General features: G+C 42.1%; 1 protein-coding gene across 2 annotated transcripts in view; it reads left to right on the top strand.

The window, feature by feature from the left end:
• The window catches only part of LOC126416411 (sodium-coupled monocarboxylate transporter 1-like), a 182,116-nt gene extending 166,902 nt beyond the window's left edge, over positions 1-15,214 (top strand). For both annotated transcript variants that reach the window (XM_050084126.1, XM_050084127.1), the window contains exon 15: positions 13,828-15,214. In XM_050084126.1, the coding sequence (XP_049940083.1) occupies positions 13,828-13,893 (66 nt within the window). In that variant the 3' untranslated portion in view covers positions 13,894-15,214. The remainder of the gene's footprint in view (positions 1-13,827) is intronic.
• Positions 15,215-16,384: the final 1,170 nt, after the last annotated feature.

Raw genomic sequence — 16,384 nt, 5'->3', positions numbered from 1 at the left:
CACTTCCCCAACACAAACACATAAAATAAATACTTGTTACAAGAATTATGGCCTACTATAACACGGGCAAATTTTTCCCTTGATTGGTACTCCATGTAACCTAAAACAACTTGGTGGTCCTAGGCTTAAAAGAAAAAACTAATAAATTTAGAAAATAAGATGAGAATCAAAATTGCCTCGAAATATGGATCTTGTGACTAGTTTTAAACTTAATTTCAGTTTTGTGACTTATATCATGATTTTATAAAATAAAAAAATAAAAACTTGGTGCTTCTACTCACGCTATAGGTGGGCATGAATAGCAACAGAAGTGTTAATGTGTTTATTGTTTCTATTTATTGGTCCTTTGGATGAAAAGTGATATGTTAAAATCGATTTTGGTTCTAGGACAATAAGAAACAAAATTATCAGCGTTTTACTCGTTGCGAAACTAAGAATAGTGGATGAATTCTTTTCATTTTAATTCTTTTTTCCGAGTAAACGTTGTTGCTCACTGTAAGAAAAAAAAACACGCGCTACGAAGGAATTATCCTAATGGGGCGAAAATCTGTAGATGTGATGTAATTGTATAGACGTACAAATGATTACAATTTAATTAAAATTGGATGATTTATTTAAGAGAACGAGCTTCACAAACTGACCAACTCAATAACGCGTTGGTCCAACTCTGGCCCTTATGCAAGCAAGTTATCTGGCTTCACATTGATTGACAGAGTTTTTGGGTGCCTCCTGGGGGATATCTTACCAATTTCAGTTCATATGTGACGTTAGATCGTCAAATCCGGAGATGGTTGCCCATGAAATTTCAAATGTTCTCAATTGTGAAGATATCCAGCGACCTTGTTGCCCAAGGTAGGGACTGGCAAGCAGAAAGACAAACATTAGAAACTCAAGCACTATGCGGGTGGGCATTATATTGCCGAAATGTAAGCCCAGAAAGGCTTGTCATGAACGGCATGAAAACGGTGTGTAGAATATCGTAGGCGTACCACTGTGCTCTATGGGTGCCACGGATGACAAGCATAGGAGTCCTGCTGTGGAATGAAATGGCAACCCAGATGATCACTCCTGGTTGGGTCATATGGCGGGTGACGCCCAGGTTGGTAACCCACCGCTGTCCAGGATGTCTCTGGACAAGTCTTCGCTGATCATCGGGACTCAGTTCGAAGCGAGACTCACCACTGAAGACAATTCCACTCCAGTCAATGAGATTCCAGACGTTCCTTGAGATCCCCAGGACAGAGGTGGGATACCAACCTGACTGTCGCCGGCCATACGGCCGACAACCACGAGTCAGGGGTGCCATTTCTTTCCATAATAGGGTCCTTCTGTTGTCATTAATGGTACCTTTACAGCATAGCACTACGTTGACTGTATTATACGCCCCGTTTTCTTGCTCTTCATGACGAGCCACCCTAGACTCGCATTCGGGAGGACGACGGTTCAATCCCGCGTCCGGCTATCCTGATTTAGGTTTTCCATGATTTCCCTAAATCGCTCCAGGCAAATGCCGAGATGGTTCCCTCGAAAGGGCACGGCCGACTTCCTTCCCCATCCTTCCCTGATCCGATGAGACCGATGACCTCACTGTTTGGTCTCTGCCCCCAAACGCATCAACCCAACCCAACGAGTCACCCTCGGCTTGCATTTAAGCAAGATAATACCCGCCCGCACACAGCGAGAGTTTCTACTGCTTGTCTTCGTGCTTACCGAACCCTTCTTTGGCCAGCAAGGTCGCTGAATCTCTCCCCAACTGAGAACATTTGGAGCATTATGGGCAGGTCCCTCCAACCATCTCGGGATTTTGACGGTCTAACTCTACAATTGGACATAATTTGGCACGATATTTCTCAGAAGAACATCCAACAACTCCGTCAATGAGGGCCAAGCAGAATAATATCTTGCGTAAGGGCCAAGAGGAGGACCATCACGTAACTAACTTGATCAATTTGTGAATCTCATTTCTTGAATAAATCATCCAATTTTTCTGTTTCATTTGTTTGTCTGTACGTTTATATCACATCTACGGGGTTCCGTCCCTTCCTTCGTCGTACGTCGATTTTTGCCTTAGAGTGCATCTCTAATTACGTTACAGTAACATTAAATTGAAGAATTTTGTTTGTTTGGTAAAACATTAAGTCAGTGACATGGTCTTTAAAAATTATCATGTCTTTGAATCTACAAGTCATAGATAAAACCAGATGAAGACCTTTCGAACAACATCTTTGTAATGCGGTAGGGAGCTGGTGTTGAGTGGTATGGTACTAAGCCGATGAATTTATTAACGTTTCTAAAAACACTAATTAATTAATTTAAAAAATCCAAGAATAACATCGACTGAAAAGACTAAATTTCAGTAACACAAGTGATAGCGAACATCTCATAACGGCAACAGTATAAAATCACTTCCTTCTAGTAAAGAATATTAAATAAAGTAAAAAAAAATAACATTACAAACAGCAAAACATATGATCAGTTGAATATGTCACACATATCAACCATCGGCTATTGCAACTAACTATCAAAATACCCTTGCCTTCGAAGTAGCCAAAATGACTGATTCAAATTTATGATGATAGAGGCAATAATTCCTCCTTCTCTACTAACATAGGACAGCGGTTGTCGCTACCAGGTACTAGAAACCTTCACTAAAAATTTCAATCATCGTACACACGCAGATCACAGTTAACAAGAGATCAACCACCTAATCTGTAACACAAAGACAATTCGTTAATTATTTAGAAAAACATTAAACACACTACAAATGCAGACATTCTTCTTTAGTTTTTTTTAATAAGGTAGCTAGATTCAACAATTTTCACTGAATATAAAGGACAATTCGTAAATCAGAAGAATTACATCTGCATTCAATACCCTTAGATTGTAAAATCAGTTTGGAGTAGTGACAGCCACAAGCCCACACACATTGACAGAACTGAACTCAAGTAGTACCAGACAAAATCTTCATAAATAACACATTTATATACATAACACCGGGCAACAATACAGACTCAAAATAGCCACCACACGACCAAGTGACGCGCACACTAATCAACGTTCACCGTAATTTCTCGTAAAATCTAGCACCCATTGACAAACGCTTGTTTATAGAGCGCCGAGAGAAGGATGTAACAAAGATTAGTCGTAATCGGAAACCCACGGGTATCATCTCGCAGACGCCACCGCGTCCAGTACTTGCAAAGGTCAGACTGGACTCCAACCCGGTACCATAATGGACACAAACTGCTTGCTACTTCAATAGCAGATGACACGCCGAATACTGTGCGTTTTACCGAAGTAGCCTTTAACGAGCAATGTTCACGGCTGCGACCATTACCCGGCCCCGCCAAACCCGCAGTGAGCGAAGGCGCCACTCTTGCCAACGGGCCACGGCAGACGCTTGGCCACAACACGCCGTCTCACTTGCGTTCCACGTCGCCCGTCACACTCTCCTCTCTCTCCAGGTTGCCGCAGCCCTTAACTACCTTCTGTTCCGACTTGCCCTCTATCGGCGACAGTCGGACTCCATGCGCTCCTGCGCCCAGAGGGACTCCAAACCGGAATTACACGAACTTAAATGCGGGTGCACTGCACAATCTTCTTGACTGTAAAATGACTTCTGACCTGTTTAAGTAACCGTGTTTAATTGACCTTGATTTTTTGAATAAACACCACCGTAACTTTTACCTTCTACATAACAAATCATACTCGCATACAATCTAAATGACTGGTTACTTTTTCCATGTACTTTAATCACAGCATAATCTCTTTGATTGAGAAGAGTGCCAGATGGTTCTTCATTTTCGTCAAATTATTGATCTCGTTCTGAAGAAACACTGACGATTGCTGTTTCTGTTCACCCCCAAAATTTCTAGCCCTAAGTTTTCATTCACCCGAAGCACAAGTCAAATTAAATTTTTAAAACTGAGTATTTGGTTAATGAATCGGAACTGCACACTTCCTTTCCAGATCCTTAAATTAAAACAATACAATTCTGGTTGGTACTTACAGATAAAATTCGAACTTAACAAATTCACTGCCACATCCGGCGTTGGTCGTAGAGTAAATAGAGTTTCAACTGACGATGTCGCCAACTTTGAAATTTATAATTGCCCTTTTAGACTGGTTCACTACCAACCTAGAGAATCATATCTTTGAATGATATCCCCATTTGTCGTCCGGCACGATATCATTTAATGCTTCTAGAAGTTTAATTTCATTCACTTCGTTGTTTCTGTTCACCCCATTTTTCGATACTCAACATTCTGTCGACCAAGTATTTTGCAAGCCACTTCTTTCTCGGATGAATTACATTTTCTTAAAAATTTTCCAGGGACTCTCAAGCTGTCATCTGCTTCTCCTACAATTGGCTTTACGTGATCATTCCATATTAGATCGTTCCAGGCCGTTACTTTCGGGTATTCTACTGTTTTTTCTGTTTACTGTTGTTTACTGCCGGTAGCGTAATCGAAGAGGAATGATGGATCTCTCCGTCTGTTTATATGCAAATGGTTCAAAATGGTTCAAATGGCTCTGAGAACTATGGGACTTAACATCTGAGATCATCAGTCCCCTAGAACATAGAACTACTTAAACGTAACTAACCTATCACATATCCATGCCCGAGGCAGGATTCTAACCTGTTCCAGACTGAAGCGCCTAGAACCGCTCGCCACACCGGCCGACGTTTATATGCAATACATTACATTAAAAGTTGTGTAATGGACGATCAAAAGTTACCATTGAAATGCTGTACACACGAGAATCGGGATGTCAATCAGGAAAAATCATCTTGAGAGTTGAGGCAATCCCAACGACGCATTAGGCTAGAGATACCCGTTTGATAAAACACCGTGCCCTGCTGCGTGAAGAAATCTGTAACTGTTTGCTCCACATCTTCCTCCAACAGGAATCATCGACTCCTGAAGGCCTTTTTAAGGGCGGAAGGCGTCATCATCGCGTGGGGAGAGATCAGGACTATAGGGCGGGTGCTCCAGAGCCTCCCACTTCATCTGGCGTAACTTCTGCATTACGGCATTTGCCATGGGGAAGTGCGTTATCATGAAGCAGCAGCAGCCCTTGTCGCAGTTTAACATCATCTGCAGGCCGTAATTTCTCCAGCGTTCATCCTTCATTCTCCGATAGTTGTGTACAGGTATTCGTCCTTCGACACCCAAGAAAAGGATAACTGCACGTTAGTTCTATTTGGACGCATTTAGTAATAACTTCGCCCTTGTTCACGCTTCTATATAAACGGTACGCACATTGACAATACACCAGTCCCATACTGATTCCTTGTCTACATGTCGGTGCTTATATACCCTCATCGCAGTAACGCTACGTTGCAGCAACACCCTCAGACGGAAAGAAACCTTCCCTTATATTTAACTTCAGTGGCAGATGCACCTATCATCTATCGTCTGCTGGTTATACTGCATTTAGCTACAGTTTTCTGGCATTACAGTCTTCTTGTATACAACAGCATCGTCTACAAAACGCCTCATGGCGTATCCACTAAATCATATACACTGGTGGAAAAAAAATCACAACACCAAAAAATAATTACTGTGGGCTAATGAAATTTAGAAAAGTATTTGTGTAGGTAACCTATTTAAGTGATTCACATTATAAGATCAAAAGTTAATTTAAGTACGAGATAAGCCATTGCAAACGTGAAATGTTGCTACATAAATAATCAGTGTAAACGTGAGAATGTTGAATTGAATAATATAAACGTGCTTGCACTGTGTTGTACAAGAGCCGGATGTCGGTTAGTGGGACAGGGTTCCACGGCTGTACAGGGACGGTTAATGCTGTTTCTGTATGACGCAGGAGTTGTCATCCGCTGTCGAATGGAGACAGATCTGGTGATCTGCAAGCCACTGCAATATGTCGACACACTTTAGAGCATGTTGGGTTACAACAGCTCTTTGTAGGCGTGCGTTATCCTGTTGGAAAACACCCACTGTAATAGTGCTTAACAATGACAGCACAACAGGTCGAATTACCAGACTGATGTATAGATTTGCAGTTAGGGTGCGTGGGATAACCACGAGAGTTCTCCTGCTGACATACGAAATCGCATCCCAGACCATAACTCCAGGTGCAGTTCCAGTCTGTGTAGCCCACAGACAGGTTGGCTGCAGACGCTCAGATGGTTCAAATGGCTCTAAGCACTATGGGACTTAACATCTGAGGTCATCAGTGCCCTAGACTTGGAAGTACTTAAACCTAACTAACCTAAGGACATCACACACACATCCATGCCCGAGACAGGATTCGAACTTGCGACCGTAGCAGCAGCGCGGTTCCGGACTGAAGCGCCGAGAACCGCTCAGCCACAGCGGCCAGCGCTGATGCTCAATTGGCCGCCTTCTAACCAACACTTGGCCATCCATTGCACCGAGGCAGAACCGGCTCTTGGCAGAAAACACAACAGACATCCACCCTGACCTCTAACGAGCTATCGCTTGACACCACTGAATTCGCACAGCCCTGTGAATTGTGTTCAGTGGAATACACGTCACAGGGTGCCTATCTCTGAGCTGTCTACATCTACATCTACATCTACATCCATACTCCGCAAGCCACCTGACGGTGTGTGGCGGAGGGTACCTTGAGTACCTCTATCGGTTCTCCCTTCTATTCCAGTCGCGTATTGTTCGTGGAAAGAAGGATTGTCGGTATGCCTCTGTGTGGGCTCTAATCTCTCTGATTTTATCCTCATGGTCTCTTCGCGAGATATACGTAGGAGGGAGCAATATACTGCTTGACTCTTCGGTGAAGGTATGTTCTCGAAACTTTGACAAAAGCCCGTACCGAGCTACTGAGCGTCTCTCCTGCAGAGTCTTCCACTGGAGTTTATCTATCATCTCCGTAACGCTTTCGCGATTACTAAATGATCCTGTAACGAAGCGCGCTGCTCTCCGTTGGATCTTCTCTATGTCTTCTATCAACCCTATCTGGTACGGATCCCACACTGCTGAGCAGTATTCAAGCAGTGGGCGAACAAGCGTATTGTAATCTACTTCCTTTGTTTTCGGATTGCATTTCCTTAGGATTCTTCCAATGAATCTCAGTCTGGCATCTGCTTTACCGACGATCAACATTATATGATCATTCCATTTTAAATCACTCCTAATGCGTACTCCCAGATAATTTATTGTATTAACTGCTTCCAGTTGCTGACCTGCTATTTTGTAGCTAAATGATAAAGGATCTATCTTTCTGTGTATTCGCAGCACATTACACTTGTCTACATTGAGATTCAATTGCCATTCCCTGCACCATGCGTCAATTCGCTGCAGATCCTCCTGCATTTCAGTACAATTTTCCATTGTTACAACCTCTCGATACACCACAGCATCATCCGCAAAAAGCCTCAGTGAACTTCTGATGTCATCCACAAGGTCATTTATGTATACTGTGAATAGCAACGGTCCTATGACACTCCCCTGCGGCACACCTGAAATCACTCTTACTTCGGAAGACTTCTCTCCATTGAGAATGACATGCTGCGTCCTGTTATCTAGGAACTCCTCAATCCAATCACACAATTGGTCTGATAGTCCATAAGCTCTTACTTTGTTCATTAAACGACTGTGGGGAACTGTATCGAACGCCTTGCGGAAGTCAAGAAACACGGCATCTACCTGTGAACCCGTGTCTATGGCCCTCTGAGTCTCGTGGACGAATAGCGCGAGCTGGGTTTCACATGACCGTCTTTTTCGAAACCCATGCTGATTCCTACAGAGTAGATTTCTTGTCTCCAGAAAAGTCATTATGGTTCAAATGGCTCTGAGCACTATGCGACTCAACTGCTGAGGTCATCAGTCGCCTAGAACTTAGAACTAATTAAACCTAACTAACCTAAGGACAGCACACAACACCCAGCCATCACGAGGCAGAGAAAATCCCTGACCCCGCCGGGAATCGAACCCGGGAACCCGGGCGTGGGAAGCGAGAACGCTACCGCACGACCACGAGATGCGGGCCAAAAGTCATTATACTCGAACACAATACGTGTTCCAAAATTCTACAGCTGATCGACGTTAGAGATATAGGTCTATAGTTCTGCACATCTGCTCGACGTCCCTTCTTGAAAACGGGGATGACCTGTGCCCTTTTCCAATCCTTTGGAACGCTACGCTCTTCTAGAGACCTACGGTACACCGCTGCAAGAAGGGGGGTAAGTTCCTTCGCGTACTCTGTGTAAAATTGAACTGGTATCCCATCAGGTCCAGAGGCCTTTCCTCTTTTGAGCGATTTTAATTGTTTCTCTATCCCTCTGTCATCTATTTCGATATCTACCATTTTGTCATCTGTGCGACAATCTAGAGAAGGAACTACAGTGCAATCTTCCTCTGTGAAACAACTTTGGAAAAAGACATTTAGTATTTCGGCCTTTAGTCTGTCATCCTCTGTTTCAGTACCATTTTGGTCACAGAGTGTCTGGACATTTTGTTTTGACCCACCTACCGCTTTGTCATAAGACCAAAATTTCTTAGGATTTTCTGCCAAGTCAGTACATAGAACTTTACTTTCGAATTCATTGAACGCCTCTCGCATAGCCCTCCTCACACTACATTTCGCTTCGCGTAATTTTTGTTTGTCTGCAAGGCTTTGGCTATGTTTATGTTAGCTGTGAAGTTCCCTTTGCTTCCGCAGCAGTTTTCTAACTCGGTTGTTGTACCACGGTGGCTCTTTTCCATCTCTTACGATCTTGCTTGGCACATACTCATCTAACGCATTATGTACGACGGTTTTGAACTTTGTCCACTGATCCTCAACACTATCTGTACTTGAGACAAAACTTTTGTGTTGAGCCAACAGGTACTCTGAAATCTGCTTTTTGTCACTTTTTCTAAACAGAAAAATCTTCCTACCCTTTTTAATATTCCTATTTACGGCTGAAATCATCGATGCCGTAACCGCATTATGATCGCTGATTCCCTGTTCTGCGTTAACTTTTTCAAATAGTTCTGGTCTGTTTGTCACCTGAAGGTCTAATATGTTATCGCCACGAGTCGGTTCTCTGTTTAACTGCTCAAGGTAGTTTTCAGATAAAGCACTTAAAAAAAATTTCACTGGATTCTTTGTCCCTGCCACCCGTTATGAACGTCTGAGTCTCCCAGTCTATATCCGGCAAATTAAAATCTCCACCCAGAACTATAACATGGTGGGGAAATCTACTCGAAATATTTTCCAAATTATCCTTTAGGTGATCAGCCACAACAGCTGCTGAGCCAGGGGGCCTATAGAGACATCCAATGACCATGTCTGAGCCTGCTTTAACCGTGACCTTCACCCAAATCATTTCACATTTCGGATCTCCGTCAATTTCCTTCGATACTATTGCACTTCTTATCGCTATAAACACGCCTCCCCCTTCACTGTCCAGCCTGTCTCTGCGGTATACATTCCAATCTGAGTTTAGGATTTCATTACTGTTTACGTCTGGTTTCAGCCAACTTTCTGTCCCTAGTATTATATGGGCGTTGTGACCGTTTATTAATGAAGTAACCAATTTGTAACAGTTAGTTGTGTCACTGTGGTGCCAACTGGTGCTCAGACTGCTGCTGCAGCTGCAGTACGATGCGCCAGAGCCATCACCAAACTCGATGGTCTCTCCGGTCGTTAGTGCCACGTGGCCGCTTGGAGCCCTGTCTTCTTGCGACCATACATTCTCGTGACCATCGCTACCAGTAATCTTGTACAGTGACTACATTCCTGCTAAGTCTTTCTGCAGTATCGAAGAAGGAACATCCACCTTCTCGTAGCCCTATTGCATGACCTCGTGCTATCTCAGTCAGGTTACACCAGTCAGGTTACATCAGTTACGAGCAGTTATGTAGGATCAACGTAATTGTAACGACACACATTCCAGAGTTAGACTGCAATATCTGTCGTTACAATTACGTTCATTCTACATTACTACATCTAACACACTGATGATTGCTGCACCGTCAGTTAAAATTTAGGTCTGCAGTGCAACAAAAAAGACAGATATCATTACGTCCGATGCTGACCTTCTTTCTGTCCTATATTGTAAATGCCACAGCCGAACTTCCGTGCAAGGTAACCTGCCCCAATGCTGCACGATCATCTACACATGCCAACAGCTCCGCCGCTGTCCAACAAGACTCACTCGCCCATATACTCGCTAAAGGTGACAAGACCATAAACTGTTCCGCGAACGGCGCTTTAAAGCCTCATCGTAGGACCCCGCCGCCGCCTAGAGGAATGCTTGGAAATGCATTACCAAGACATGCGGCCCCAACATCTTTGAATATTGTTAGTGGACCCGATCAGATTCTTTTTTTCTCCAATTTTTTTTATTTATTCGATCCACCCATATATTCTTCAGTATTCTCTGAAGCACCACATTTTAAAAGCTTCTACTCTCTTCTAATCTGAACTGTTTATTGTCCATGTTTCACTTATGTACTACACTACAATCCAGGTAAATACCTTCAAAAAGACCTAACATCTAAATTTATGTTCTATGTTAACAAAACTGTCTAGTTTGCATTTTGTGTACTCACCACTTCGATCATCATCAGTTATTTTACTATCCAAATATTTACACTCGACGCTACATATAGTCTCTTATTTCCTTATCACCTAACTTAATTCAGTTACATCCGATTACTTGTCTTTTAGGTTTGTTGGTGTTACTTTCATAACTTGTGTTCAATACATGAAATGTATTAGCAGTTGCGAATAAGAGGTCTCCTTAACCGCTTTGGCTATCCGCGCGCGGCTCGCGGCCAGACCAAACCTTCTGTATGTCGTCGTTCCTGCGTCAAACCTGTACTCGTACACACATTATGTAATTCCCGTATAGGGGAGCACTTTTAATTGAAATTCGCTGCCTAGTATCTGCGGATAAATACGATACTGCTGTGCCTGTGTTGTGAAGCACAATGATGTCATCTACCTTTCTACATGCATGCGTGTTTTAAATAAATTGTTTCACAAGTTCGTGAAGCCGATTTGTTATACCTACCTCATTTCTCAAAATCAATTTTTTCCGTTTTAACGACTTCAAAGTGGGCATTGCATCAGTTTCAAAACAAAGGCTGTATCTGGAAATAATAAGGGTGCTCTTTGTATGGAGAAAAGTGGCAGATACGTGTAAAACAGTTACCTTTATTTTTACTAGGCAAAATCAAATAACATTATGTTCACCATATGGTACATAAACGTTTCTGTTGGTGGAAATGCATTGCGCACACTGGTTTCAATTCAAAGCGTGTTCTGTGATTGTTTCTAGAAGAAAGAAAACTAATATATAACCAAGAAACTTGACTGTTCCATTCATAACACATTTAAATACACAAAAAATAAAATTGAAACGTAAAGTTGGAGAAAATTACGTTACTTTCAATTGTATCATTTCACACTGAAGCGCCTAAGAAGCTGGTATATGCATGTGTACTCAAATACAGAGATATGGAAACAAGCAGAACTCGGCGCTGCGGTCGGAAATGCCTATATAAGACAACAGGTTCTGGTGCAGTTATTAGATCAGTTACTGCTGCTAGAATGCCAGGTTATCAAGATTTAAGTGAGTTTGAATGTGGTGTTATAGTTGGCACACGAGCAATGCCACACAGCATCTCCGAGATAGCGATGAAGTGGGGATTTTCCCTTACGAGCATTTCACGAGTGAACCATGAATATCAGGAATAGGGTAAAATATCAAATCTCCGGCATCGCTGCGGCCCGAAAAAGATCCTGCAAGAACGGGACCAACTATGACTGAAGAGAACAGTTCAATGTGACAGAAGTGCAAAAAAAATGGGTCAAATGGCTCTGAGCTCTATGGGACTTAACATCTGTGGTCATCAGTCCCCTAGAACTTAGAACTACTTAAACCTAACTAACCTAAGGACATCACACACATCCATGCCCGAGGCAGGATTCGAACCTGTCACCGTAGCGGTCACACGGTTCCAGACTGAAGCGCCTAGAACCGCACGGCCACATAGGCAGGCCAGAAGTGCAACCCTTCCGCAAATTGCTACAGATTCCAATCCTAGGCCACCAAGAAGTCCCAGCGTGGGAACCATTCAACGAAACATCATCGACCTGGGCTTTCAAGGCCGAAGGCCCACTCGTGTAACCTTACTGACTGCATGACATAAAGCTTTACGCCTTGCCTGGACCAGACAACATCGACGTTGGACCGTTGATGACTGGAAACAGGTTGCCTGGTCGGACGAGTCTGTTTTCAAATTGTATCGAGCGGATGGACGCGTATGGGTATGGCGACAAACTCGTGAATCCATGGACCCTGCATGTCAGCTGGGCAAGGCTCTGTAATGGTGCGGGGCGTTGAAACACTCCCTATTAAACTCACCATTATTGACTAGTGGATTATAGCCTAACAGCCTAGAATAGTTTGAGCGTGTGTAACTTATAAAGGCTGATGGGTTAATATTTGCACGGGAGTTGTTTCGTATCAGATCCAGCAAAGCTAACTAGGATGTCAGATAGCAATAATCGGTACATAATTTGATGTTAATGTTCTATATCTATTGCCTAAACAACACGAATGAGGCAGTTACCCCCTTCGTCTGACAAAGTAATAACGGTTACCTCATCACAGGTCGCCTATTAATGTTGTCACACGCTGATCATCTTCATGTAGCACTGAATGCACAATTCTCACTGTAGTCCAAATCGTCGGTGTCCGGCATGGCTGTCGGTGCACAAATGAACACTTAAACACATCAACAAATCACTCAATTAATGCCATTTTCGTATTTGCTGGGTGTCAGGCCGACGAAGTTGGGGGACTCACACAGCCGTTAAACAGTTGTAAATGCGGTCGGCCGTTCTACCGAAATCCGCCTTGCTCGCTTACAGTTAACAACTTACTTGTCTGGAGTCCCAACACTACTCTGGCGCACCGTACACTGGACTATCGATAGCACCGACTGCGATCTGCGATTGTTCTCAATTCGTAAGGGGCGGTTGATCCCTTACAGCGTGTGCTTTTGGAGTGATATCGACCCCTGATGTGTCTAGATACGTCTGTGACAGGTGACACGTACGTAAGCATCCTCTCTGATCACTTGCAGCCATTCACGTCCATTGTACATTCCGACGGAAGTAGGCAATTCCAGCAGGACAATGCGACACCCCGCACGTCCATAATTGCTATAGAGTGTAGCCAGGAACACTCTTCTGACTTTAAACACTTACGCTGGCCACCAAACTCCAAAGAGATGAACATTATTGAGCATATTTGGGATACCTTGTAACGAGCTGTTCGGAAAAGAACTCCACCCCCTCGTGTTCTGACGGATTTATGGACGGCCCTGCAGGATTCATGGTGTCAGTTCGCCCCAGCACTACTTCAGACATTAGTTGAGTCCCTGCCACGTCATGTTGCGGCACTTCCGTATGCCCTCGGGGCCCCGACAAGATATTATGCAGTTGTACCAGTTTCTTTGTCTCTTCAGTGTAGAAGTCACAAGTTCTTTTGCAGAGAACGAAACCAGTGCCCTTCGCTATCGGCATCCTGATATTCGTAATGTGACTGTTTTTCTTCACATATTTTGCAATTACAACTGCACTGCAGTATTACTCAAGCAAGACTAGTAAGTGTTTCATCGGAAAAAGACAAAAATTAATTACTAAACCATGAATCAATGGAAAATAATTAACAATTGGTATAGTCATAAGTGATCCACGGTACTGAATTGCTATGTTTAAGCCTTTGATTAACGTAGCATTTAAACTCTATACACGACCACACTATCTACTGGTGTCTATGTACAACGAATTAATGATACCTTGTTACGATTTATGTTTCAGACGGTTGAGATGCGGGTAATCTCACAAGAAGAAGAGGACAGAAGAAAACTGAAAGACGTGGACTGACGCAGCACTTTCTAGTGTTTTCTTAATACATTATCAATTTTTAGGATGATAATGAATTCGGTGACGAGCTTTAATAATAATAAGATACTAAGGTGGAATCTTGTGATTAAGATACAACCTTTAAGGACTTGAGATATCCCACATCCATTAACCAACGATAAACGCAAATCTTCTTACGAAACGGATGTAAAATGACTGGAAGCCCTCTTTTTCTTTTCTGATAGGCAAAATGTTGATTTGCTGTGTCCTTGATTTTTTTCACTAGCTTTTGAAGTATTAAATCATCAAAGTGAAAAGGTATTCACATTGCTTGGTGCAAAATACAGAAAATAGCATAGGAATGAATCGTCCTGATACGACCTGACTACATGAGTGCAGTTTGATAGTCGAGTTTGGAACTTCATGACATTGATCCAGAGTGTACTTGCATAATTTCTTTTTACATGGTTTCGTGCAATGATACTTTATCTGAAGAAACAGTTTACATGTGTATTCGGGATACAGTACCCTCATGAATAGCTTAAGAACGCTACTGTCGCGAGTTTTAAGTAAGATGTGACCATTTCATAGAGTAGTTTCTTCCAAGCTGTAGCCGCTGATTTATTTTCAAAGTGCATAAAACATTCAAAATATGTCACACACAAAATCTCATTTCAGAAATAGTGATATATCATGTGTAACACATATAAAAATGTTCGTCTACGTTGGAGATAACGTAATATGACATTTCCTGTGCCGTTGTTACAAATAGGTTACGACGTATTTTTTAAGCAAGGTGCGAATTAATAAACAAACATTCACTGAACTGTATTTTGTCTATGTAACTGAAGTTTTATGTATTAAGTGTCATGTTTCTCCATTGTTTTACATCTCACACTGTTCGTTAACTTACTTAAGGAATAGTTTAGTGGACTTTTAATAAGCATTACCATGTACTTTGTGCTGGCACGATATTCATGGTTAGTGAAATTTACTTATTTTGGTGAAACTTTCTTCATTTAATGTGTTGCGTAGGTTTGGACCTTTCACATAAACGAAGACATTTTGTCATGTTTGCAGAAGGGTACTGACAGTATCAGTTCCTCATATTCACAGGGAATGACGAGAAATGTGAGTGAATAGGATAACCAGTGATTCAGCGAAAGCACTTTAAACGAAAATTTTTGTGACTTGCAGTTACACACAAATTTTCGTTACAAGTATGAAATGTTCCGTAAATCTGTTTTGTCTCTTAAAATGATTTACGTAAAAAAGTACATAATGTTTAACTTGGTTTACTAAATGTCAGAACGTTTCAATGTGTACAAAAAGTGATAATACAACGAAGTTAATTTTAAGAATTCTGTACGGTTTGTTTGTTTGAAAATCATCTCTAAATCCTTATAACCTATTCCCTGAGCAATCCTAGTACCAATTTTTAAAATATTTTTGCTCTCACGTTCTTGTACATTTCTGTTCGTCAACGTTTTTTATTTATCAATCATTTCTCATTCTGGTGACTTCAAAGCAGTAATGACGCTCCTACGACTCGGTTGTTAGCCGAATAACAGCAAGTGGTGCTGCCAATATTCGGCCCCTGGCCTGAACTTATGTTTCAGCGTTTCCTTTATTTCGAATAGAACGAATATACCATTATGGTTCGGTCACCAGAGCTTCGTCTGAGACCACGTATAGGTCAACCTACAGGTATATGAGGCACCTCACTACCATTTATTACTCTTAATTCGCAGTACAGATTTCAGAGAAAAAGTGTTATGCATGTTAATCTCATCAACAAAACAATATCACGCCCACAAAGGGGAAAATTCCTACCAGAATCAAATTTTATACAGATAATTCGATAATAGTGGAAACCAGTTTCTCAGCTCCTCCACTTTTGTCCTCTCGCCGGGTATTATATGGTCCTCGTCCTGACATGCGGGCTGCATAGGGAGTGATCTCACAAAACCCATACTACCAGGTTCAGGAAAGGTATGTGACTGTCGCAGGTCAACACATAAGTAATCAAAAACTGAAAGATTCCACAAAACATCCATCAAGAGAGCTATTAACTTATTTAATGAAAATGTTCCACTTTTATACATTTAGCTCCATATGTAATACAAATAATGTTACTCAGACAAGTGCGGTCTGCTAGAGACCGATCCACATAGCGATTCACCCTCAATTGTACTATTGCACAATATTCACGGCCCGTCGTAGCGTCAAACCAGGCCCACAGTTGAAACCAGAAACAAAGCGCGATGTACTGCCAAATCGACACTGTAAATTTACACGAAACTGTGACGCCTGAGCTACATCCCCCATATCATCGGTTAGAAAAAAATTTCGTTTTATATGTATTTATTGCCATGATATTAACATTACATTACCAATATAAACCAAAATCAAAAGAAAAAGAAACCCCTGAAAGTTACAAATAATTCAAAAATATCCCACAAAGATGCAAAAATATTCTGTAAGTGTATAACTACAAAATAAACCTAGTTAC

The sequence above is a fragment of the Schistocerca serialis genome, chromosome 8 (genome assembly GCF_023864345.2).
Source record: "Schistocerca serialis cubense isolate TAMUIC-IGC-003099 chromosome 8, iqSchSeri2.2, whole genome shotgun sequence".
In the NCBI taxonomy this organism is placed as follows: domain Eukaryota; kingdom Metazoa; phylum Arthropoda; class Insecta; order Orthoptera; family Acrididae; genus Schistocerca; species Schistocerca serialis.
The sequence above is the reverse complement of the archived record's forward strand: the minus strand, read 5'-3'. Positions and strand labels throughout refer to the sequence as shown.